The 26053-nt window shown below is 34.5% G+C and overlaps 1 protein-coding gene across 3 annotated transcripts in view; it reads left to right on the plus strand.

The window, feature by feature from the left end:
• Window positions 1-26053, plus strand: part of CSMD3 (CUB and Sushi multiple domains 3) — a 725150-nt gene that overhangs the window by 647044 nt on the left and 52053 nt on the right. For 2 of the 3 annotated variants that reach the window (XM_056333378.1, XM_056333380.1), the window contains 6 exons: window positions 1424-1609; window positions 2977-3171; window positions 4421-4594; window positions 19659-19832; window positions 21692-21865; window positions 23565-23750. In XM_056333378.1, coding sequence (XP_056189353.1) covers window positions 1424-1609; window positions 2977-3171; window positions 4421-4594; window positions 19659-19832; window positions 21692-21865; window positions 23565-23750 — 1089 coding nt within the window. The remainder of the gene's footprint in view (window positions 1-1423; window positions 1610-2976; window positions 3172-4420; window positions 4595-19658; window positions 19833-21691; window positions 21866-23564; window positions 23751-26053) is intronic. The other variant, XM_056333379.1, reaches the window with a different exon arrangement.

The following is a 26053-nucleotide window of genomic DNA, read 5'->3' on the forward strand; positions in this document are numbered from 1 at the left end:
ATTCCTCAGGGGTTGGTATTGGGACTGGCACTGTTCAACATCTTTGTTGGCAACATGGACAGTGGGAATGAGTGCACCCTCAGCAAGTCTGCAGTGACACCAAGCTGAGTGGTATGGTCAACACACTGGAGGGAAGGGATGCCATTCAGAGGGACCTTGACAGGCTTGAGAGTGGACCCATGCAAACATGAAATTCAACAAGTCCAAGTGCAAGGTCCTGCACCTGTGTCACAGCAACCCACAGTATCAATACAGGCTGGGTAGGGAATGAACTGAGAGCAACCCTGAGGAAAAGGACTTGTGGGTGCTGGTGGATGACAAGTTCAACATGAGCTGGCAATGTGTGCTTTTAGCCCAGAAAGCCAACCATGTTCTGGGCTGCATCAAAAGAAGTATGGCCAACAGGCTGAAGGAGGCCCTCTACTCTGTTCTTGTGAGATCCCACCTGGAGTACTATGTTCAGCTCTGGGACCTGCAACATAAGAAAGACATGGACCTGTTGGAGTGAGTCCAGAGGAGGGTCATGAAGATTATCAGAAGGCTGGAGTACCTCTCCTAGAAAGACAGGCTGAAAGAGTTGGGGTTGTTCAGCCTGGAGAAGAGAGGGTTTTGGGGAGACCTTACATTGGCCTTTTAGTACCTCAAGGGGGCCTATAATAAATCTGGAGGTGGACTTTTTACAAGGGCCTGTAGTGATAGGACAAGGGGGAATGGCTTTAAACTGAAGGAAGGTAGATTTAGATTAGATACAAGGAAGAAATTTTTCACCATGACAGTGGTGAGAGACTGGAACAGATTTCCCAGGGAAGTTGTGGGTACCTGATCCCTGGAAGTGTTGAAGACCAGGATGGATGGGGCTTTGTGCAGCCTGTTCTAGTCGAAGGTGTCCCTGCCCTTGGCTGGTGGGTTGGAACTAAATGGTCTTTAATGTCACTTCCAATCTAAATGATTCTATGGTTCAATATTTTTAAAAGGATATTTTATTTCTGCTTTGCAGGAGGAAAACTAGACTGTTGAAAGTTAATTTTAGTGCTTTGCCAGAGGTCACAGAGTGTATCTGATGGAAGAAACCTGAAGTACAAACTAGATTCCTGATATCTTAGACTGGTGTTTTACTCATTCAACCACGTTGATCATATTTTCCCCAGATATTCTTTACTCCCTCTTTGATTGTCTTCTGCATTTGGATAGCTGCACTATTTTTAACTTCCTCTACTGAAAGACAAAAACTTTCTGAGGTTTAATTTCCTAAAATTTTAAGGGATTTTTTTTTTTTTTTTTGTACACTGAAACAAACATTATTGTGTTAAAAAGTAATTTTTTATCAAATTAAGATTGTTGTTTCAATGCTTAAACCCTCTGAGATGAGTGGAAGCTTATAGTGAAGAAGATACAAAGTAACTATGTCTTTCTCTTTACTCAGCAATATCTTGTGGCATTCCTAAAGCTCCATTAAATGGTGGGATATTAACTACAGATTATTTAGTTGGCACCCGCGTTACTTATTTTTGCAATGATGGATATAGACTATCAGCCAAGGAACTTACTACTGCAGTCTGCCAGCCGGATGGTACCTGGAGCAATCACAATAAAACACCTCGCTGTGTAGGTAAGTAACATGTAAAAACCCCACAGTGAGTAAGAACCTGGCTGTACATTTTGGGGTTTTATGCAAGGCACAACTCTTCACATTACTTAAACTTTCACCTTCGGTTTACTTTAATTTATGAATAATATCTGGTATTAGATTATTGCAAAACACCTATTTGAAATGTGTCTACCTGAGATATATGTTGAAACATTCTGTGAGAGCAGAAGAAATATATTACACATAGAATACATTCACTCTGATAATTTATTTACAGCTGTAGCAAAATTAATGGCTGCAGAGGTTTATGGAAAAGCCATCTCATCAGTGACAGCTGCACAGTTCATATACTGTTAACAAACCCTATTTACTATCCAGAATTGCAAAGTCTTTAGTACTTTGGGATATTTGTTTGAACCTGCTTCATATTGTTTATATTCAGCCCATCACTGTAATCCTACACGATCTAAACCTGGGGGAACATCACTAAAGAGAAAGTGCATGTTCAGTCCCAAAGAGAAGTGGATACCATCAGTTATTAATGGGGTAGGAAAACCCAGGTGATTGTAAGACTGATAAAAAAAGTCAGAGTGTCTGATGCACATTAAGATTTGGATTATCTCACCCAATGAATTTTGGAAAGGAAGGAAAACATACCCTAGAATAATTTTCAAGGATTTTCCATTTTTCCTTTTGTTTCTTTTTCTTGTTCTTGTAAATTGTATTGCCTCATGCCTCTTCCTCTATCTAAAGAACCAATCCAAATGGAGACAGAGAAAGTAGTATCCATCAAAGATTTTCCTCTGTGCCTTTTGATTATGGAAAATATTACAATCCTTGTTAACCTTTTTCTGTTAGAGTTGTGGAACATAAGTTTTTTAGAGGAAGAACACATAAAATTAAGACATCAGATAAAAATGTGTAGCTGCTGAAAAACCACCTTGGATATGGACATTATTTTACCTGTCACCAATGTGCAGACTCTCCAAATAAGTCTTTAAGATCTCATAGAATTTACATTGGTAGAAAAATAATTCCTATATTGAAATTCAGCTAACATTTTAGTAAAGATTCTGATGTTTGATGTAAAGTGTCACAGGAGTTCCATTACTATCAATCTACAGTGAATTCAACCGTGGTATAGATTCTCTCTCTACACCAGTTGCCTAGCTCTGCATACACAATCACTTCTCTGTCTGGGCCATTGATCATTATTAATTAAATGATAGAAGTTGTACCTGCTAACCAGGCAATTTCAAATAAAGCCTTACTCTTCAAATATTATGTCACTGTGTTTAAAATACATTTCTGAATTAATAATGGTACAGATTTTCCTCATTTGCCTGTACTAAGCCACAAATAACTGTGTGTTTTTGTTATTTTGGAAGTTGTTACATGTCCGAGCATCAATTCTTTCACACTGGAACATGGAAGATGGAGAATAGTGAATGGTTCACATTATGAGTATAAAACAAAAGTAGTTTTCAGCTGTGATCCAGGGTATTATGGTTTGGGACCAGCATCTATCGAGTGTCTTGCTAATGGTACCTGGAGTTGGAGAAATGAGCGGCCTTACTGCCAAAGTGAGTACATGCTGTATCTGCATCTGCTGTACAGGTTTCAGATAGAAATGTTTTATTTGGCTGAATTAGAAATTAACTAGTTAAATATTGGAATCAGTTAATAATAAAAAATGTTCCTGGCTGCAATTCCTGGCTATCCTACAGGCTGCTATTTACAAATACAATCCATTAGTTTTAGTGACAAGGAAATACCAGTAAGCATGCTTCTGGATTTTAAAGGTCCCTAAATCCATGAAGGTACAACTAAGTAATAAAGAACATTTTCCTATATATTTTTCTAGGTCAGGGATGCTGTGTAGTCTAGAAAAATGCAATTCTGAAGACAGAGTAATTATATTGAAAATTAATTTTAATTTCTTAATAATAATATTCTTAATAATCTTAATTTTGAATTCTTTATAACGTACTGGAAATTAATATATAATTTAGAGGATTTTCAAAATTTAATTGCAATATTTCACCTCTGCTATTATTAAACATTGTGTATATGTCTGCATCTCTATATATAGAGATATTTTGCATACTATATATATTCGTAACCCTTTTTTCTTTAAAAGACAAACTTTTTTCACTATGTTTTGGAAAGTTTTATTTACAATATTACCAATCACTTTTTTTTTTGCATAAAGTGCACTAGCTTCTTTCACATTTTGATAAGCCACCCTCTTATTTACTAATAGTAAAGTCCTTTTAAATAATTCTTAAAAGAAGGTTATGAAAGAAAAAATGTTATTTTGAATGAAAAGTTGCGTGGAATTGCAAATGAATAGCAAGGAATTCCACATACATCATTCACTCATTATAACAACATATTGTGTGTATACTGGGGCAAGCATTTAACTATGAACTAGAAAATAAACATGACATCTTCCTAAAGAAATATAAAGATATATTTTTAAATAGCAACAATTGTGATATTCCAATATTAAAGGAAAAGTCATTGATAAAACCAAAGTAATTAAATAGCAAATAATAATGTTCTGAATGGTGGAGGTTTGTAGCTTTACAGAGAATTTTAATTGGTCGGTGTGTATGTGTCCCATCCCATCCCGTTCCCCCTTCTAATAAGTATTATTTCTGGGGAAGTAATAGTCTTTGTATGCAGGTTTTATTCTTTTTTTTTCTACACAGCAAAATACTTCAAGCTGTGAAATTTATTGGTGTGGTTGACTGGTTGATAAGTAGTATTGTATGTTTGTTTGTGATACTCAGCTGTACATTTCTGTTTTGTTTTGATTTTACCATAAAGTTATTTCATGTGGAGAACTTCCTACACCTCCAAATGGGAATAAGATTGGAACTCAAATCACATATGGATCTACAGCTATATTTACTTGTGACTCAGGATACATGCTAGTTGGCTCTGCGGTGAGGGAATGTCTGTCTTCTGGACTCTGGAGAGGAATGGAGACCAGATGTTTAGGTATGGCTACTACTGTCATGGCTTGCCTATTTTCTTTCTCTCTACCAGGCAAAAGTAAGACAAAATGAATCAGCTTGCCTCCTTCAGTTAGCACAGACATTGAAAAAGAGTTCTGCATTTTAAATATGTGTATGCCTGGGTTGTTTTTCTTATCAAATTATAACTATAGTTACCTTTCCATAGACTGAATCCTTTTCTCAGTATCTTCTCAACATGTAAAAACTTGTTACTGAACTGCTGCTTATATCTCTAAAACAGACCTATACATAAACAGCAAGACTGATTGATTCCGTATGTGTCAACTTTAATATATATCCATAGCAAAATATCTGCATAGTCCACCTGAACTCAGTGGTTATGTTATAGAACTGCAAAAGGCACAGAAAAAAATAGTAACTGTGGAACCTTTGACAGGAGCACTGCAGCATTATTTCTGAGAAGAAAATCATTATCCAGAAACTGTATAATACAGACAACAGTTCCTGAATCAGTTATGAATAAAATGAACTTGTGATCTCAGTGAAACAATTTTGGGATTTTTTTTAATTCATTATTATCATGTGTAACTTGATCTGGGTTATTATGTTAACTGTAGAGACATTGATTTTAATTCTATATGTAATTAAAATTTTAGTTTCAGTTGAAATGAAATCTATCATAGCATTCTGATTTTAGAATGCAATATGAAAGTTGTATTGTACCTTGACATTTGTGGGGCATGAGACTATAAAAGAATATCTAGAAACTGAGGCTTTCAGAAGAATCTGAACTAGTATATACATTAAATATAGGGGGTTGTTGCAATATCTCTTTGTGTAGATTGCAGTTTCCCTTTTTAGACTACTCTCCATCTGAAATAAGTTTCCTTCTGTAATACAGCATTATGTGGTGCAAAATCTTCACTTAATTTCAATATGAATGACTGCAGAATGAGCAAAAGTGTTGCCTATCAAGCTACAAGTCTGAGCCTGGAATGTTTCCTGCCATACAGCTAAGGGGAACAGACAGGCTTTGTTTATGTTTCACTTTTACAATGAAAGCCATTTAGCAGAGAGGGAAAAAAAGAAAAGATCTTAATGTTTCATTTTATTTTACTTGCAAGTTGTCAGAAATTGTAAAAAAGATTGGTTTAAATCTAAAAGTTTTGGGACACCATAATATGTGTGTAATCAAAATGTTATGCCCTATTTTTCCTTCCTTTTCTATTTTTACTGGTTTGTCTACAAAGTTTGCAACTATTGAGTTTTGGAGATATGTAAAAATTTTCATCACAGAAATATTAATCTAAAACAAGCCAAATTGTCTGCTACTTGTGAATAGCACCCTAGTAAAATACTTGCATTTAAGAATTTTGCCAAAATAACTTTGTCAAGTGCAAATCACACAGAAAGAATTTAATTTCTCTTACATTTGTCTGTAGCAATAAAAATGTAATATAAGCTGAGTAATAGGAAGAGGATGCATAATCTCTACTTCAAACTTAAAAGAAGACACTGAAGTAATTAATTTTCAGATGAAACAAAACTTTTTTTACTTCTCAGAAGAGATTCATTACTATTAAGTTCATATAACATGATGTCCAGTAACAATAAACTGTTAATACAATGTGTTAAAACAACCACCTGTCAAGGGGGGGGAAACAGTAACCTAAAAGATACCTCTTCTATCAGACAAATAGAAGTAGAATAAATCTTCAAATATATATCTTCAAAGCTTAAATGATGGCAAATTGTTGAAGAGAGCATAAATAAAATTTTACTTACAGAAATAGAATGTAGTAAAGGGAGTATACATCATATATAGCATAAAAAAGCATGTATAGCTATTTTTTGTTTAAAAAAAAAAAAAAAAGGAAAGCTAGTGACTGAGCAAATTTATAAAAAAGACAGGGTAACAGCTACCTAATTTCTCTTGCAGCAGCACTGCCTGGCGTGCTGTATCACTGTGTGGGAATAAGCTTTCTGGAAAGATTTAGACTAAATGTTCAATTCTTGTTTTTTCAACAAGTAATTTGGGACTTAGAGAGGTGGGTTCGGCTAATGACAAATCAGAAGCTAGAAAAAAAATTTTAAGAAGGTTGAGAAAGAAAGTGTTGTCAGAAGGTGGAGAAAGTAGAAGAAATGAACTAAATGGTAGATTGTGGGAGAAAGGACATAAAATACAGCAAGAAAATCTACAGAGCATTGTAATGCTACAGGTATTGTAATGATCCAATAAATACATTTTTGTGCAACTTGTGAATAAATTCTGGTGTTTGTTTTCATTTACTGAAAAATAGTAAGAAAAAAATCAAATTTCACCTTCTTACATTTTCTGCTCTCAGCTGCAAAAAAATTTTATCATTAGTCTTAGAGCCTTTCCACTCGCTGAAAAATGAAGCTATGCTTGGACTCAAGTGGCTACCAGCATATTTCTATTTTAAGCATTGAAATGACCTTAAGAGTACATTTAGATTACATTAATGAAATCCTACAGGATAAAACAATATCCTTGTCCAAGTATTTTGTTCAAAAATACAAGTTATTTTTTCAAAAGTGCTAGCCACATAATTTCTGAGTAATCATTCTGTTAAAAAAATTTCTTTCCATTTATGCATAATCTGAAAAATTTATGAAAGGTAGAATAAATAAGAATGTAAGTAGCAGCAGCAGAACCTAAAACTAGTTAGTGTTGAACCTAATTAGATATAGAAGAAAACTAGAACACAGGTAAGCTTTAAATCACAAAAAAAATTCACTAAAAGCCAAACTGTATTACAGCACAAATAAAATTCCGTAACATTGTAGACAGTAATGCGTTATTTTAATGACAGCCATAATAGTGTCAGAATACGTTGATAGTTTTCATAGCCCTTTTTTGTCTTTCTTTTTCCAATCCCGCTTCTTTTATTACAAATTGAAGAACAGTACTTTATGTATTCAATGGCTATTGAATCTTAGAAGATAGTAGATGACAAAGAGAATTAGAACACTTAACACAACTGTCCTCCTTTCTGAACCTCACTTTTTTTTTCCTCATACCTAAACAACAATGTAACAGTGTGTGAATGATCATATTAATGTAATGATCTTGCCTTGATCTTTCATTAAGGGTAGTGGGAAATTGAGTTCTTGATGAGTATTCTTATACTTTATAGCTGGTGAGAAAAAACAGTGTTCAAAATGTAAAAAAAACCCACAAACCAAAACAACAGAAAACTCTTGAAGTAATTCTGTTGTGTAAGTCTAAAAAACAAATAAATGTTTCACAAGATTTTATAGTGCAAAAATAAGGAAAAATATCACTTAAGCCTTTTAAAATAACAGTCAAAGGCAGAACTTGACTGTTCTGTCTCCAAGGCTGCCTCTTACAATTTATTGTGCTTGATCATCTTCTATACTGAAAACATTACATCGGTTTCTGAGGAAAAGTCTATGTAATGAATCCTGGAGAAACATTCATAGAATCATTTAAGTTGGAAAAGACCTTTAAGATCATCAAGTCCAACCTTTAACTGCCAAGTCCACCACCAAACGATGTTAGCACTGCATTTAGGTATTTGTTAAACACCTCCAGGGATGCTGATTCCACCACCTACCTGGACAGCCTGTTTTCATGTTTTAACCCCAGCCAGTATTGAAGTACCACACAGCCACTCGCTCACTCCCCCCCCTCACCTAGAAGGATGGGGAGGAGAATCAGAAAGGAATATAAAACTCAAGGGTTGAGATAAGAACAATTTAATAATTGAAATAAAGCAAAATAATAATAATAATAATAATATTGACAACAACAACATTTATAATGAAAAAGAAGGAGAAAGGGAGAGGAATGAAATCTAAAGGGAAGGGAGAAAAGAAAACAAGTGATGCACAATACAACTGCTCACCACCTGTTGACGGATGCCCAGCCAGTCCCGAGTAACAATTGACTGGCCCCGGTCACCCTTCCCTCTTCCTGAATTTAAATACCAAGCATGACATCCCATGGTATGGAGTAGCTCTTCGGCTAGTTCAGATCAACTGTTCTAGCTATATCCCCTCTCAATTTCTTGTGCCTCTCCATTCTTCTTGCTGGCAAGGCCTGAGAAACTAAAAAGTCCTTGACTTAGTATAAACATTACCCAGCAAAAAGTAAAAAAAAAGTGTGTTATCAGCATTGTTCTCACACCAAATCCCAAACACAGCACTGCTCCAGCTACTAAGAAGAAAATTAACTCTATCCCAGCTGAAACCAGGACACCTATTCGAATGACTGACCACCCTTTCAGTAATGAAATTTTTCCTGAAGTCTTGTTCTCTAAACCTTTCACCAGCTTCGTTGCCCTTCTCTGGACACACTCCACCACCTCAGTGTCTTTCTTGTAGTGAAGCACCCAAAACTGAACACAGGATTCAAGGTATGACCTCACCAGTGCTGACCACAGAAGGACAATCACTTCCCTAGTCCTGCTGGCCACACTGTTTCACATACAAGCCAGGATGCTACTGGCCTTCTTGGCCACCTGGGCCCACTGCTGGCTCATGTTCATTCAGCTGGCTGTCAGCCAGCACCCCCAGGTCCTTTCCCCCCAGGCAGCTTTCCGGTCCCTCTGCCCCAGCCTGTAGCATTGTGTAGGGTTGTTGTGACCCAAGTGCAGGACCTGGCACTGAGCCTTGTTGAACCTCATACAACTGGCTTTGGCCCATCAATCCAGTCTGTCCTGATCCCTCTGTAGAGTCTTCCTTCCCTCCAGCAGGTCGACACTCCCCTGCAATTTGGTGTCATTCACAAACTTACTGAGGATGCGTTCAGAAACATACAATAGATTTCTATTGGATAACCTATTCATAAAAAGAGACTGACAAATATGTGTATTTTTCATACACTTTCCTTAGGGAAAAATATTTAAAAATTTGATTAAGAAAGTAATCTTCTGTTCCTGCTTATATGAAAAATGAACACATTCATATTATTTTATTTATGACAGTAATTTTATTTGCTTTAATTTACTGACATGAGTAACAACAATCATTGAAACATAAATTTTCATAAATATAAAAAAGTTTTGAGGGTTTTTTATTTATTTTAATGTCTGTAATTAGCTATTTATTAAACAAAGCATTTCCTAGATTGAAAATAAATAGGGTCTACTTCATTAACTCCATAGTACTTTCAGATTTTTTAACTGATATGTGAATGATGAATATATTTTCTTAACATTTCAGAAGATTTCTCTAATGCTGGGATTTTCTTCCCTTTCTTCATAACACAATTTTCAGACTTTTTATTAACACAAAGGAAAAGTACTAGCAGAAGATCATTACTTTTACAACATCATGATTTGAGAATCAGGAATACTCTTTTTTTTTTTCTTTTTTCTTTTTTCTTTTTTTTTTTTTATGCTAACGTAGCTTGGAAGGAGGAAATACATAGATGTTTCCAGAAAGCAGCACAATTTTTAAAGTGATTGTGGACAGAAGTTGATGTTGTGGAGATCACTATGTGTTGAAATGAATTTTCTTGAGGTCATTTGTTAGCTTTTAAAACGTTTACTGTTTTATTTTGGTTGCTGTTTCAGAAAACCTAGTTAACAAAAACTAACAAAGTAAAGCTACAAAACAAAAATACAGTGTGATTTGAAAAGCATTTCTCTTTGATCCAATTCTTATACTTAAAAGCAGCAGCTGTTTTCTTAGAGTATTCCAAAGCATTCTGATTTCTTTCTAGGACCTTGCTTATTGTTAATGTAATGTACAAAGTTTCATACTTCTCTTTGGGGGTATCTAATTTTATTGAGTTTCTCTCAGTTGTGTTAGTTGCAGAACTGAAAGTAATTTTCAAAGATACTTAGATGTTATATCAATGAAAACCATGTGAAAATTGGGAAAAAGATTCTTTTCAACCGTTAAACTCATTAGAGGAAAGGTATCTTATGCAAACTTCTTTTTTGTTGATTGATTGGTGAGCTTACTCCAACATTTCACTTTCTTTAAGTTCTAAATCCATCATCTTCAATTCAGCTGGACTACACTCTTATTTCATAATTCCTTCTTCTTTCTCAGTTCCTCCTGACATCTAAACATATTGATAAACCAGATTTGTTGGTATTGTCTCCTGCATTTAACAAAATTAATTTCTGTCATTTCCTACATATGTCCTAGGAAGAATCAGCAATTGCTGGAACAATGTGTGTTAAGTTCTGCAAGTTATTATTAAATCTGAAATCAAGATAAACAATGAAATATGATTAAATCTTTTAAAAATCTATAAAAGCTCCTATTTTGTTATTAATCTTCATGTTATTAAATTATGTTATATTTAGTTCACCCAAAGAACTAAACACATCTTTATAAAACGCTAAGTATCCATATGAATTAAAATGCAAAAATCAAGACTGGAGTTTACTTGATCAAAAAGGCGTATGGAGGTGTGTTTCCAATACATGACTAATACTAGAGAATTTTTCAATAAAAACAGACAGGTAGTAGAAAAAAAGGTAATTGGGTTCGAATGAGCATTAAATGTCAGCATTTGTTCATACTCGCCATATAACAGTATCAGGAGTACCTTTCATATTTTCTCCTAAGAGAAACAGTAAACCTCATGTACTGTGTCTTTGTCTGCATTAACAAATAATCCAGCAGAAAGGAGCAGATCATGAGACAAATAATTGGTTCTGAATTCTCTATATCTGCATTACATATGGTTCAGAGAATTTTCCTTGGATGGTATCTAGTCTAGTCCTCTGGGCTAAATGTCGTCATTACTCATGTGGTTCTAAGTTGTCAAAAGAACCTGTCAACAATTTTGACCTCTTTGTCTCCAAAGGGAGATAAAACACTTGTTTTGCGCAACCTAGAATTTTGCTTCTCAATGTGCTTCCTCTGAAAGGAAGCTAATTTGTTCACAGCAAAGCCATTTAAGAATTACAAGGAAGATCTGAACTAAAATGCTAATGTAGACACCACCTGTGACTTGTTAGCTGAGGATTTTTTACCTGTTTTACTCAACTCTCTCTTCTTTTTTTCACACAAAAATACTAATTCCAAACACTGATGAGTCATTGGTGACAGCCTGCTACTCACAAAGAAAAAAATGATGACATATGAGAAAACAATTATCTAACAGTTCTGTACAAAGCAATGCTGGCAATGGGGTAAAAAGCATAGCAGACATACCAGCTGGGACAAAGCAACCTTGTAAGCTGACAGTGAAGAATATGCAGTGCATAAATCAATCAGTGCTGTGGAGAGGTGTGGGGGGACAGGTGAGGATCTTCTATTTAGCACCTCCAGTCAATTTGTAATTGAAAGAGAATGTGGTAAGAGATGAAAAGGTTTTTTCACCAGGCCAGTTTATAAGATGTGTGTACATTAGTGAATGAAAGCACCAGTGGAGAGGTTAGATAATTGAATTAGAATATATGAAAAAATATTAATTTTATGTATGTTGTAGGTTAATTAAATCAGGAACTGAAATGTGTACATATTTACATTATATGCAATTTATGTATTTGGAAGGGCAAGGTAGAACAGTAGAGCTGGGAAGTTATCTTTCAGTTCTTTTATCTGAGAGGAAGGTATGCATGCTCAGGAGTGAGTGTTACCTTTACATTTCTACCAGGTAAGGACAAAGGAACTGTAGTATTTATATTTTCCAATCAGCTTTCAGTCACTGAAAAGTTTCTGTGGCTACATATCCTCTGAAGTGTAGCCTTTCTGCTACTGTTTTAATCCTCAAAACTTTTGGGAAAACATACAAGCACTGTTGTTTCTCTTCACTGTTTTTAAAATATATTTTTTTAACTCATGGTTTTTCAACTAAAAGGGAATCTGTATCTCCAGTGATACTGAATTAATATATCTAGAGTTAGCCAGATGATTTTGTTCTTTAATACTACTGCATAATAATAATAACTAGATTTCAAATTAGGTATATGATGTTTCATCTTTAAAGAATTATTCAGCCATTTCAAGGAATTCCACAGAGAACTTCCCTCTGTGGGCCATGAATTAAAAAATATTTAAAAGAATGTTAGTGTTCATCCTGAACAGTTTTAGTACAGCTTGAACAGCTGGCAAGGTAAGGAACTTCTGAAACTATCAGGAGGAAGACCCCAAAACCTGTTTTGTTGAGGGCTGTGCCAGTGTCATTTCAATACTGTGATTTTCTACAGATGTTGTTTGTGAACAAGAGGATGTAAAAAAAAAAAAAAAAAATCCTTATGAGAAATGAAAGCCTGTTCATTTCAAAGAAGAACGAATTTCCAGCAAATAATTCTTTCCTCCTCAGCTAAGGTCATCTTGACAGGTTAATTAACTTTGTTGAATAGTAACCAAATCTCTTTTTCAATAACATATTGATAGGTAGATTTCTTTCACTACTATGATGATGTTTGACATTACAGACAGCTAAAATAAGCATAGGCACATTTTTGCCATTTAATGTAAAGATTCTGTATTCATTTATTCCTACTTTTGCATCTCAGATACCAACCTGCACAAAAAGAAACCTCATTTGCAGCTGAGATTTCAAAGGTTCTGACACTAAGTTATTATGCTCATAGTTCATTGCTAGAGCTAGATTTCATGTAAATATAGGTAATTTATTTGGTGCTTGCACATTCTTAATATCCTTCATTCCTACTTTTTGACTAATTTTGTTTCTTAGTAATATTTTGCATACTTATTCTTCTCAGCTTTGCTAGGTAGGAAATTGAGAATGTTACAGTGCTTATTTTCCCCTTCAAATCTGCTACTCAGTAAAACCTTCACATTTAATCTCTTTCTTTGTAGCCTTCATTCATTGCCTTTACAAAAGTGACATCTTCTGATTCGATATTTTAAATTATGGGTTACATTAAGACCTAGGGGCCTCAACTGGATTCGTAGGACTGCTCTATAGGTCTTTTATATCCTTATCACAGAAAAGATGGAACTACACCCAGTCTTATGATACAGCAGTAAAATAAAGACATTTACAATGAACAAGACTATCCTGAAAACAGTCTAGAATAGTCTAAAATAGTCTAGAATCCTAATGTAGACAGCATATTAGAACCCTAATGTGAAGTCAGCTATTTACTGCCAGAGTGTAAGAATATTTCCACACACACTAATAGTAATTAGGATAATCTGAGTGTTGCAAATCACTGAATGGAGATTTTTCTTAACATTTGCTTATTTTATTTCAGCTTTTCTTCCATCCATAACCTGGTTCTTAATGCAGTGCAGTATATGTTCTATTTGTTATGTGTTTGTATTTGACAGTGTAGTATGCAAGGGTGTATTTTTTTTCTCTCTCACACATTCATTCTGGTAAATGCAGATCAAAAGTACAATATTGATCTTACTGCTTGAACCACTTCCCCTGTTCTATATTTCCCACAAATCCTATATGATTTGTTTTAATTTGTGTTTTCAATAGTCTTCCAAGGTGACTACAACAGTTATATATTTGCTTGTAATTGATCTTAGGATCAGAATATTACTTTGGGGATGAAAAAATTATATGCCTTTAGATAGCAGTACGATTAAGTCTTTTATCCATGATAAATAAATATTCAGCTACTTACTGGCTATTTAAGCAGAAGTGTAAATTGATAATAGCATCAGTATTTCTTAACTGTTTTCTCTTCTATTTACAAAATAAATTTCCTGACAAACAAGAAAGAGAGACAGTGTTGTTGCTCACTATTTGTTTCTTTGTTTTACCTGCGGTACTCTTAGTTTTTTCTCAGCAGTCCTTTGCTTTCTACTTCCTTATCTTTTTTACATCTGTTTTCAGTTTTCTGCCATAGTTTTTCTGGCAGATTTTTTTTAATTTTTAAAGAGAGTGCTTTCAATATGATACGCAGTTTGCAGTATTTGCATTCAGTTCCTGTGGAAATGCTCCACGTGTGGAGCTTAGTTCCTGAGCAGTTTTGCATCTGGATTGCATTTAGGAGGCATAATTTAGCTATCTCATTGCAGAAGAAAGTTAACCACTCCTTATGGCTATATTGAATGAAGGCTAGTTATTACAACAATCAGTTTTGTCATTTTATTCAGTTTTATTATACCAAATTTCACAATGAAAATGTTTCTTTTACATAATGATCCAATTGGGGTAATTGTGAACATATTTCTCAAATGGGAACTGATTTTAAATTATGTCCCTTTATGGTTTTGCACATTTTTTTGCAGTAGTGAAATGGTATGTTACTCTTTGTTTACACCAGTGTGGCAAAACTGACATCAGTTACATGGTAGAATATATATATATATATGTATGTATGTGTGTATATTTATATAAAATACAAGCGAGTACAAAAAGGTTTTAGGGATAAAGCTGAGAGGTAAATTGAGGGAATAGAGCTGATCTTTGATGCCATTGCACAATAAGTATGTCTCATTAAGAAACAAAGGCAGTTTCTCAGAAAACTATACATGTACAGTATTTGTTTTTCTCAGACTACCAAAGAATCAGCAGTAATCTGAAAGCTTTTTAAAAAATTCACAATCAAAAAACCCCTTCAAAACTACTTTTATGTATTTACATATGTATGCACCTATATATATAGCTGCAAACACTTAATACACAAAAAGCGTCAAAGGCTACTGAATGGTGCTTCAAAAATTCATTTCAGAATGTTAATAAGGGGAAATAAGTATCTTTATTTGTCACAAATCCCTTAAAATAAGAGTTTAAATGGAAGTCCTGAAAAACAATTAACAGCAGAATTGATCATAAAAACTACCAGGATATGCAGTAATAAATATAAACATATCCTTAATGTATGAACATGATGAACATTATGAAATTATTTTCTCCAGGTATCTAATGAGAAAAGGGAATAAATTTGCTAATAGTCATGAGAAAAAATAACACTTTGTTTTTAGATGAAATAACACAAGACCAGAGCAGAATGGAAGAGAAATCAAGTAATAATTACTTTTCCATATATGGGTGTGGATGGTAGTGGTGTTTTTTGTTGGTTTGGGGATTTTTTTTTTTTTTCTTGCTTTTCTTTTTTCTTTGTGTTGGAAAATTAGCGATAGCAACTGTTATAAATGAAAGTTCTTTATTTCCTCTGGGGGAAACTGGTTCTGTGGATGTGTGAAATAGAGTGGGAAAATAAAGAAAAAAAATGTGGAAAATATTAATGAGTCTCTGACTTTTGCAACTTAAGGAATTTATTCAGCTGCATAAATTAGTGTAAATTTCTGTAATATTCTCAGAGGTTCTCTTAACAGAAACTGTGTATACCATTACATATACTTTCTGTATATGAATAAAACATACTGAACAGCTTACCACATGCACCTATATGACAGACGGTATTTTGAAAATTAAACAAATAGGGCAGAACTCATAATTTTGAGGTTTTTTGAATGTAGTGTTTGTTTTGAATTGTATGTCTCCCAGTCATACAAAACTTCCCATGAAGACTAGAGTGAAAACTGGAGACAAATACTGCACATCACAAAGTATTTTGGTTTTTAAAATTGAGATAAAAAATGTGTCAGAGGTCTGAAATATCCTGGTTTTAAATTATATTTAGTTCCTTACCACTGTCACAATAAGTTGAGTTAGAATTCTGTTATGATAGAACTATAGTTTTATAATATTCTTCATAATTTATATTTATTTATTTTTCAGTTTGGAAACCTTACACAAGGGTAGGAGTAGGCTCTACTATTTAAAAAATATATACTTCCTTACTATTAGTGACTAGTTCGCAATTAGTTATGCAGTATAGTCAGTGCTCTAAAGGTGTAGTGTTATACAGAATGGAAGGGCATAATCAAGGCAGAGGGATTTGAAGAGAATCATAGAACAGCCCAAGCTGGAAGAGACCTTGAAAGATCATCTGATCCAACCTTTCATGGGAGAGGGAGCTGAGATGGGCTTATCTAGCACCCAGTCCAGTCACATCTTGAAAACTTACAGTGATGGGGACTCCTATCACATCTCTGGGGAGGTTGTTCCAGTGAATGATTGTTCTTGCTGTAAAAAGAATTCTTTCTTATGTCGAGATAAAACCTTTCCCAGTGCAACTTGTCCCCACTGCCACTTGTCTTCTCTTTGGGAAGAGCCTCTGTCCTCTTTGTAGCTGCCCTTTAAGTACTGGAATACTGTGATGAGGTCCCCTGTGAGACTTCTTTTCTTCACTGACTAACGCTATCAGCCTTTCCTCAAAGAGGAGGTTCTCAAGCCCTTTGATTATCTTCATGGCCTTCTTTTGGACCCTCACCAGTCTGTCTGTATCTTTCTTCAGTGATGGTGACAAGAATGGACACTACTCCAGGTATAGCTTGACAGGTGCTGAATAGCTTGAGATGATCACATCTCTGTCTCTGCTAATAATGCTCCCGCACATGCAGCCCAGGATCCAATTTGCCTTCATTGCCGCAGCGGCACACTGCTGAATTAGGTCCAGCCTGTTGTCCACCAGGACCCCCAGGCTGCTTTTGGCAAAGCTGCTCCCCAGCCACACAGTTGCTAGCTAGTGTTGAGCTTTTCTGTTATTCCTTCCCAGGTGCAGGACCTTGCACTTGTCTTCATTAAACTTCATACAGTTCTTGCTATCCTGCTCTTCCAGCCTGTCCAGGTCTCTTTGTAGAATGGCTCTCCCTTCTGATGTGTTCACCTCACCACCCAGTCTGGTGCCATCAGTGAACTTGTAAGGGTGCTCTCAATCCCATCATCTGGACCATTTATGAAGATGTTGAACACTGTGGGGCCCTGTATCAATCCCTGAGGAATCCCACTTGTGACAGGCTGCCAGACTGAGGAAAAAAACCATTGATCACCACTTTCCAAGTGTAACCTGTTAGCCCGTTCCCTACCCAACTCTCAGACTACCCACCCAATCCTTGCCAGTTTGTCCAGACGACTGCAGAAAACAGTGTCAAATGCTTTACTGAAGTCCAGGTAAACAACATCCATTGCTCTTTCCTTGTCAACAGAGGATGTCAAAGAAAGTCAAAAGAAAAGGAGAAAGAAAAAAGAAACTTAAAAGTCAAAAGAACAAAAAGAAAAGGGTCTGAGAGGTTTATGACAGTGAGAGGAGATAGGCTGAGAGGATGGGAATTTTAAGTGATTTTAAATTTTTGCAAAATAGACAGAGACATTAATGCAAGACTTACAAGTGATTTACAATGATTTTTTCACCTGTTGCAGTTCTGTGGGTTTTGTAGTGTCCACACACAGTTGCAGCAACTGCAGTGTGAACTTAGGCACCTGATGTGCTGGCTGACTTCAATTTTGTTCCCTCTGCACAGGAAACAGAGCTTGACCGTTCTGGTGCTGTACTTGCTTCCAATGCAATAAAGCAAGACTAAAATTTTAATGAAGAACCAGGTCAAATATTGCAATTAAATGCAATTAGAAAAATATTTCCCTGAACATGGTCTGAATCACTGCAAACTGTCTGGTTGTATTTCTCATAGAAACAGATCTTTTGCAGCTCAGTATTTACTCCGCATCTGGTTAGTCCTGTTTATCATCAAAGATGTGATAGGATAGGGAAATTGGGCCCTTTGTGGCATGTTCAAGAAAGTCTACTACATGCTGAGGAGATTATGGCTTTCCTGGAGAATCAAGAAATACTCTGACAAAAATTGCGTTAAACATATTATGTTGTATTATCACAGAAAACATAAAGCACATTTGAAGTATGCCTGGTCCTTATGTAAAACCAAGGGTAATGGGAAGTAGACAAACAAGGGGGAATATATTTTTGAAGAGTGTCTAATTTGGATTCCTGTTCCTTATACAGAAGTCAAATTGCAATCATCAATTTAATCTGTGTGAAGTTTCACATACTACCTACATTATTAATTCTGATGGTTTTATCATGATTCATACAATTAAATGATATACAAGAATTAAGTTGGCAGATGCAAGCTATAAGAAAATCTCAATATGCAATATTTTTTATTTTTTTTTTTTCCCATAGGAAGTTTCTAGCCTTGCAAGAATGAGGCAGAATGCTGAATAGTACATCAGGGTATTATAAACACATAAAAGTTCAAAGGAAAAAAAAAACCCCAATACAAACTATAATGTCCCTAAGTGTCCTTTCTTATTAGCAACCCCATATTTTGGGGGTTTGTTTAGGAGGGGAAAGTCTGAGAAGTAAAGGAGAAAAGGAGAGCAGAGGAGTTTGGGTGTCTGGTCATATTTATTTGCACTAAAATGCTACCTGAAACATTGCATGTTTTGCTTGCTTCCCTTACTTGTTTTTGCAGTGAGTTCTCTGCCAGAGGTCAACCATTCTCAGAGGATTTTGCATTACCACATTATGTGCTGAAACACATTCCCTTTTTTCCGGAGTTCATTAAGAAAAATAGTAACAAATGACCCATGCTTCATTCTTTTTCCCAGCCTCTCTCTAAATGAAATGCCTGTTTGTGACTTTCATAGTGTAAATAAAATACTTCTCATCTTTTAAGAATACAGGCTAGTAGATAGGTTTTACATAGAAAGGTTTTTGGTTGTTGGACATTTGGATGTTGTATTGACTGCCTTTAACCCAAACGTTAATCTCTTGGTGATTTCTCTGTGATCAATAGTAGAGAAAGAATAGAAAAGAATTCAGAGTCAGAATCCAGTAATAAATTGTGCAATTTAATTTTTTCCATTATAAGAAGGCTATATTTGTAACAACCATATGGATTTATACTTATAAAATTTATTTATTTTATTTTTATTTGTATTTATATGGATTTGTTATATTTATTTAATTGTATAATGGTGTAATGTAAACTTTATTAAGTTTAATCTTAACTAAAATAATACTAAGGGATATAATATTGAATTTTACAGGTTTTAATAAAAAGGAGTTACTAAATTTTTTTGAAAGGAAATTTGATAATATATATAACATTTAATCTCTTTGCTACACTGTCTTTTTGTAACTTTTTTGTATGTGTACAGTCCTACCTATACAAATGCAGTATTGCAGTTTTCCCGGAGTTACTAAAAATACACCTTTGAATGAAATCCATTGAAAAAATTTCAAGATGTTCAGTATTTCTTTAGTTGAGGAGGTATATTTAAAATTTCTCTGGCATATTTACTGATCATTTTTCCTTTTTATTTACTTTGAAAAATCTAGCTGGTCACTGTGGTATTCCAGATCTTATAGTCAATGGTCAAGTAATTGGAGAAAATTATGGATATAGAGACACAGTTGTATACCAGTGCAGTCCTGGTTTTCGGCTGATTGGTTCTTCAGTACGAATATGTCAACAGGATCACAACTGGTCTGGTCAGCTTCCATCCTGTGTGCGTAAGTGAGCATGGCAGCACATACTGATTTATGTTACAGGAATGTTTATGTCTGACAAAAGGAGTGACTTTGCAACTTAGTATTAATAAAATAAAATATTTAAAGCAGATCCTCAAAAGTATGTGTCCACATACAGTCTTAGATTTAAAATTTAAAACTTTGTTTTGGTTAAAGATTAAAATTTCCATCACTTCTTTTGGCTACTAAATGCCTGTCATTTATACATGAATATGAAACTTCTTCAAAAACTAATGGGGCTTAGGCACCCAGGTACTTAAATTTGAAAATGGTTTTATGTCCCTTAGTGGTTTTCAGAAACATTTAATGTACATTTACTTTGATTGTAGTAGTTATATAAGTAGATACTTTTGAATTACACTGCCAGCACTTCAACAAACTTGCACTTATTTTTTTCTTCTCCTCACAGAGATACTGTTAATCTATTTTCTGGTTTGGTTTTTAGCTTTTTTATCATGAATTTTGTATTTTGTTAATGAGGCTCCTTTTGTATGATAATTGTGTCAACACATCACATGAAATACCATTACGTAATAGAAAATACTGTATTCAGTAAATTTGAGAGTTCTCAAAAGATTGTGAAGCAAATTACAGCTATGTTTCAATCATTCAGGTTCAGTAACATCAGTGTATTTAAAATTTGTTAGTCCATCTCCAAATACTCTACTTTTATACCTGCATTTTTATAGCAGCAACTTTCTGAATGACAAATCATAATACACAATGTTAATTCATTATCCTTTACTGCTCACTGTGTTTTACATAGAACTAGATTTACTTAACACTATTATAATACTTGTATTTCTTAATTTTGTTTCCACTTTATGATACAATAATAGACCATTACTTCTTTATATTAGATTTCAGAGCAATACACTTCTTTGTAGGTAACTTTTAAGGCAATGAAAGTAGACACCATTAATCAAGAATTCTAAATTAAAATCATAACATCAGTGTTAGAATGGGCAAAAAATGTTTTGGATGTGATAACAGTAGAGAAGATGGATGTATTTTCTTCCTTTAATCAAATGGAAGCTGCTTGTTTGAATACAGGAGGATACACAATACAGCACTTCAGAAAAGGACACAAGAACTGGGGAAAAGTTTGAATTTGCAAAAAGCTGCTATTAACAGTAGCTGTTTCTGACTGTGCTAGATATTTAGGAACAGCTCTACTTCAGATCAAAGGTTCAAATGAAGTGTAGAAAAATAGTCTCACATTTCCTTATTTATTTAACTTTAGATGTTGTAAATGAATTTTTGGGTAATTTTTAAATTTAATGATTCTGATCTTTTTCTTTTTCAATTCGCCATTCTTACTTACCCAGTGGTTAGACAAATTACTACTGTTGTGTATTGCTGTGTATGCATGGGCATTATTCAAAATTTTATGCAAATATCACACTTACGTCTTCACTAGAATAATTTTTGTTATGTACATGAAAAAACATCTCTGTGGGCTGAATACTAAGACATATTTATAAGAAGTAATACCTGAGGAATTAACACACTAAAATATTTCTTTTCAATTTCAGACTGTATGTGATGAAAATCGTGTTTGCTTTTCTCCTGATTCTTCAGAAAAGTTTTCTTCATTTGTCCTGATTACTGCATGGCAAATTCTGTTCAGTTTACTTAGATATTTAAATGATTGCTTGAACATCCTGGTACTTACTGAGTTCAAAGAAATGTGAATCTTTCATGGAAAGCACGCAGTATCTTATAATATCAAAACTTTACTATTATATAATGAGTATAATGATTATCTATTATACCATAAATCATGAAAAAGTGATAACAGGTTGCTCTGTTTCTTGTTTCTTTGTTTTGTGCTATGCTAGCTGTTAGCTGTGGTCACCCTGGTAGTCCTATTTATGGAAGAACAAGTGGAAACGGTTTTAACTTCAATGATGTTGTGACATTCTCATGTAATACTGGGTATGTTATGCAAGGACCAACCAAAGCACAGTGTCAGGCTAATAGGCAGTGGAGCCACCCACCTCCCATATGCAAAGGTAAGAATGTGAGCATATAGATTTCAAACTTAGTTGGAAAGTTAAGGTTGAAAAATAAAATGAAGGTAAAGGGACACTGTCAAGACAAAATTATTCCTGTCTTACTAACAGGAATCAAATTGTTAAAGAAGATATTTCATGATTCTGTGATTCTATGATTTTTCGGTTAGGTCTGTTCTACATTCAGGTTGCCAGGATAACTGTCACAGAAAAACTTTCTTCTGTGTCTGTACTTTGTGTTGTAAAGTGGTTAATATATATAATAAATAATTTTCATTACTTAAAGTACATGTTTAATAACCTGAAGATGAATATTCACCTGTTATAAAACGCTTGCCTACAAAAATGAAAATGGATAGAAATGTAGCTCAAATTTTCATTCAGGAAAAAAAAACAAACCAACAAACCCACCAAAATTTCAACAGTTTCCGTCAATAACTAAAAGATTTGAGCTGTCATTTAATGTTAAAGAAGTCAAATTCAACCAGAAAGTTATTTCTGTCCTTCAAAAATATATGTATTCTAGTCTTGTGGTACTAATATTTGAGAACTATTAGGAGGAGCACACAAGCAGACTCTCAACACTTAGTATAGGAACTCCAAAATTTGAGAGAGCCAAAAAATAACTACATTAAGTGATGTAGTTAGTTAAAATTATCTTAAATTTTATCTGGCAATAGCTTTTTTTTCCTTTTTTTTAATTACAGATATTTTTTAGTATATTTTGATACCTTTATGTACACACATCCATGCACATACACACAGATCCATATTTGCACACAGGTATATACACATGTATGCATATTAACATGTAATTGATTCTAAGGATATAGTGACTAATTTTTAGCTGAACTGTAGTTTTCTAGAGTAACTTTGAGTAGGTGATGGTGTGTTTACTTGACCTGAGGAGTCTATTGCATGGAAAATGTTACAAAAATCTCCATGAACCCTAAGATAAGTATTATACTCCCCTCACCAACAGCTGTAAGTTATAAAAAAGGAGAAAAAAACCCCCCAAAAACGAAAAACAAACAACAAAACAAAACACAGTAATAAAAAAAAAAAAAAAATCAGTCTTCAGTGATTTTCAAACATATGAATCCTAAGAAGTTGAGGACTCAAAAAATCCATCAGTATTCTTAATGATCAATGTATACCTCTATTTTTAAAAGAGCATACCTATTTGCTGGGATATTTCCCTGTTCTAGCAGAATCACCAATCTTACCTAAGTGACCATGTGCTCTTTAGCTCAAATTATCTGCCTCAAAGGTGCTCCATTATCAAAATGTTAGTATGGGAACATAAGTATATTTGCATGGCTCTATGGGTTAGACCAAAGGCACATCTAGCTCCATAACCTGTTTCCAGTTGCGGGTAATAGTTTATGTCAAGGCAAGAGTATAAATTGAATATATTGTATGTTCAGTCACTTTCAGTGGAAATAATTTATAGTATCATCATACGCTGTTAAAAAAAACATTCCCTTTTATTTGCTCTGAGTTTAGCATCTCCTATTTTTACCATCTCCTTGTTTCATATCCTCCTATTTTGGTATCATTATATATAAAAACAGGATATATAAAATCAGGGTAGCAACACATTTGAAGTTTCTCATACAAAGGATAAGACACCATTTAAAGACCATGATAGTAGACTGTATTTGTATGACTCTCAAGTCTGTGCTCTTTTTCTTTTTAGTGGTCAATTGTTCTGATCCTGGAATTCCTGCGAATTCTATAAGAGAAAGTAAAATTGAACATGGGAATTTCACATACGGCACAGTAGTATTTTATGACTGTAATCCTGGATATTTTTTATTTGGCTCTTCAGTTTTAATTTGTCAACCAAATGGCCACTGGGACAAACCTCTACCTGAATGCATTAGTAAGTAGATAATGTGTATGCTTCTACAAATTATGTGGACTAGATTAGGTATTAATTTATACCGCATTTCCATCAGTGTCATGACAGCAGTTAGAATAATCATATTTATATGCATTTGTGTGTGTGCAGTAATGACAGAATGTCTCAGTAGCAGCTGAAGTAGCACAGTTGTATTGTTATTGTATGTAGTAAATAACTTAGAAACATTGGGAAATGAAGTAACCGACATTAACATCTCTGAATGCTTCAACTGTGATTGCATGATAGCAGGGATGATCCCTGATAGCAGGAATAGAAGGCCAAAAAACATCCATTGAATTTCCCAATATGTGACCTCCATTGGCCACAAAGCTATAATCACACTAAAACTATAGTACCCAATTATTGACTTACGTCACTATAGTACTTGCGGGACTTCTTTTGGGACAACAGCAAGATCAGACTATCTATAAAGAGAGTAAGCAAATAGTAATGGCAAAATAGTAATGGCACTGCAGAGCACCAAAAATGTCTTTTGGATCATGTCCTCAGCTTACCACACTACCAGATGTACCTGAACATCATAGTCATATGCAACCTATCCACTAAGGAAAGTGGATCAGACAAGGAGGTAATTTTTGTTCTGGCTTGTCATGAACACCTTTCTGTGATGTAGATATAGCCACAGATATTTTATAGGTTTTTAATTGGCTGGGACAGTTAGTTTATCCAGTTCTCTATAAGTCAGTTCAGGATCAAAATGTCTCTCTGAGAAAGACTGAAAGCTTTATTTTCTAGAGATTAAAGGGAAAACAGGTTTCCTTAAGGATTCATTATTCAGGGATCATGGACCAAAATCTGCAATATTGTAGATATTCATTCTCTGTTTTAACCTTATTAGTCTTCCTTAGTTGAGGTTTCTCCAGTTCTGCTATTGTCTCTTTAAAGAAAAAAAAAAAAAAACCTGAAACTTTATTTCATATTACTGTAAAAACCTTTAGTCTGAAAGTTGTCCCTTTCTTTGATGAGATATATAGCTTGATTGCAAGTCACAGTTAACAAACTTATAGACTTAGAACAAAGAGTCTAACAGTTGTACATTAAATTTAATGTAATATTAGCATTTCAGAAAGGTAAATGTTACTTAACAGTAACATATCTCCAAAGAGAAAGAAATTCTAAAGGTAAAAGTGCAAAGATTTCTTCTTTCTAGTTTTGTATTTTTATCCCTCAGTCTTCTTTCAAAATTGTCATAAGTAATTTAGTAATACAGATTTTACTCTTCTTTTAAGCTGACCTTTGGCAGTCAGAATGCTGTATGTACTTTTGAAAGGGCATCCTCCACTTTATTTGTGTCATTTATACAGAGGGGTCAATGGATTCTAACCTAGGCACTGTCCATGATACTTTGTAATCATAAAGCTTACCAAAGCTTATTCTGATGCAGTTACCAAATATTTTTTATAAGAGCCTTTCAGCTTCTCAAGTGTTTTCCAAATTGTTTCCCTTTTGGACATACACAAGGTAGTCATTTGCACATTGTCTGCACATTTTTCCACTGTAAGAGCAATGGAAAAGAAGTAAAAATCTTGCTGGATGTTTTCCTTTGACCCAGGTTGGATTATTTCTTTTACCTAAGTGGGTTTCAGTCTCTCTAACTAGTCTCAAAGAACATACTTTTTTTTGACATATCACTAGAGTAATGGAGAAGAAACATGGTAACAAAGAAGAAGTTTTCCACCTGTGAAGTAATTCAAATCCTTTAACATTTGCTGTAGGAATATTTCTAGCCGCTATAAATCCTGTAAGAAGCAGAATTTGGTTTGGCCCGGACCATAATGCCCTTTTTAAGTCTCCCTTTGAATCAAAGGCTTTCAGGGCCGTATGCTACTTAGGTACATGTCGCTAGTGAAATACTTTAAATTTTAAATGTACTCAAAATAAAAAAAAATATGTTTGCACAATATACCTCAAAGAATTCCAGTGAGAAGGACTGTGGGGTACTGGTGCATGAAAAACTGGACATGAGCCAGCAATGTGCACTCGCAGCCCAGAAAGCCAACCATAACCTGAACTGCATCAAAAGAACCTGAACTGCATCAAAAGAAGCATGGTCAGCAGGTCAAGGGAAATGATTTCCATGCTGGGAAGACCTCACCTGGAGTGCTGTGTCCAGCTCTAGAGTCCTCAGCACAGGAAAGACATGGACCTGTTGGAGCAGGTCCAGAGGAGAACCACAAAAATTATCAGAAGTCTGGAGCACCTGTCCTACGAAGACAGGCTGAGAGAGTTGGGGTTATTCAGCATGGGGAAGAGAAGGCTTC

The sequence above is a fragment of the Falco biarmicus genome, chromosome 3 (assembly GCF_023638135.1).
Source record: "Falco biarmicus isolate bFalBia1 chromosome 3, bFalBia1.pri, whole genome shotgun sequence".
Classification (NCBI taxonomy): Eukaryota; Metazoa; Chordata; class Aves; order Falconiformes; family Falconidae; genus Falco; species Falco biarmicus.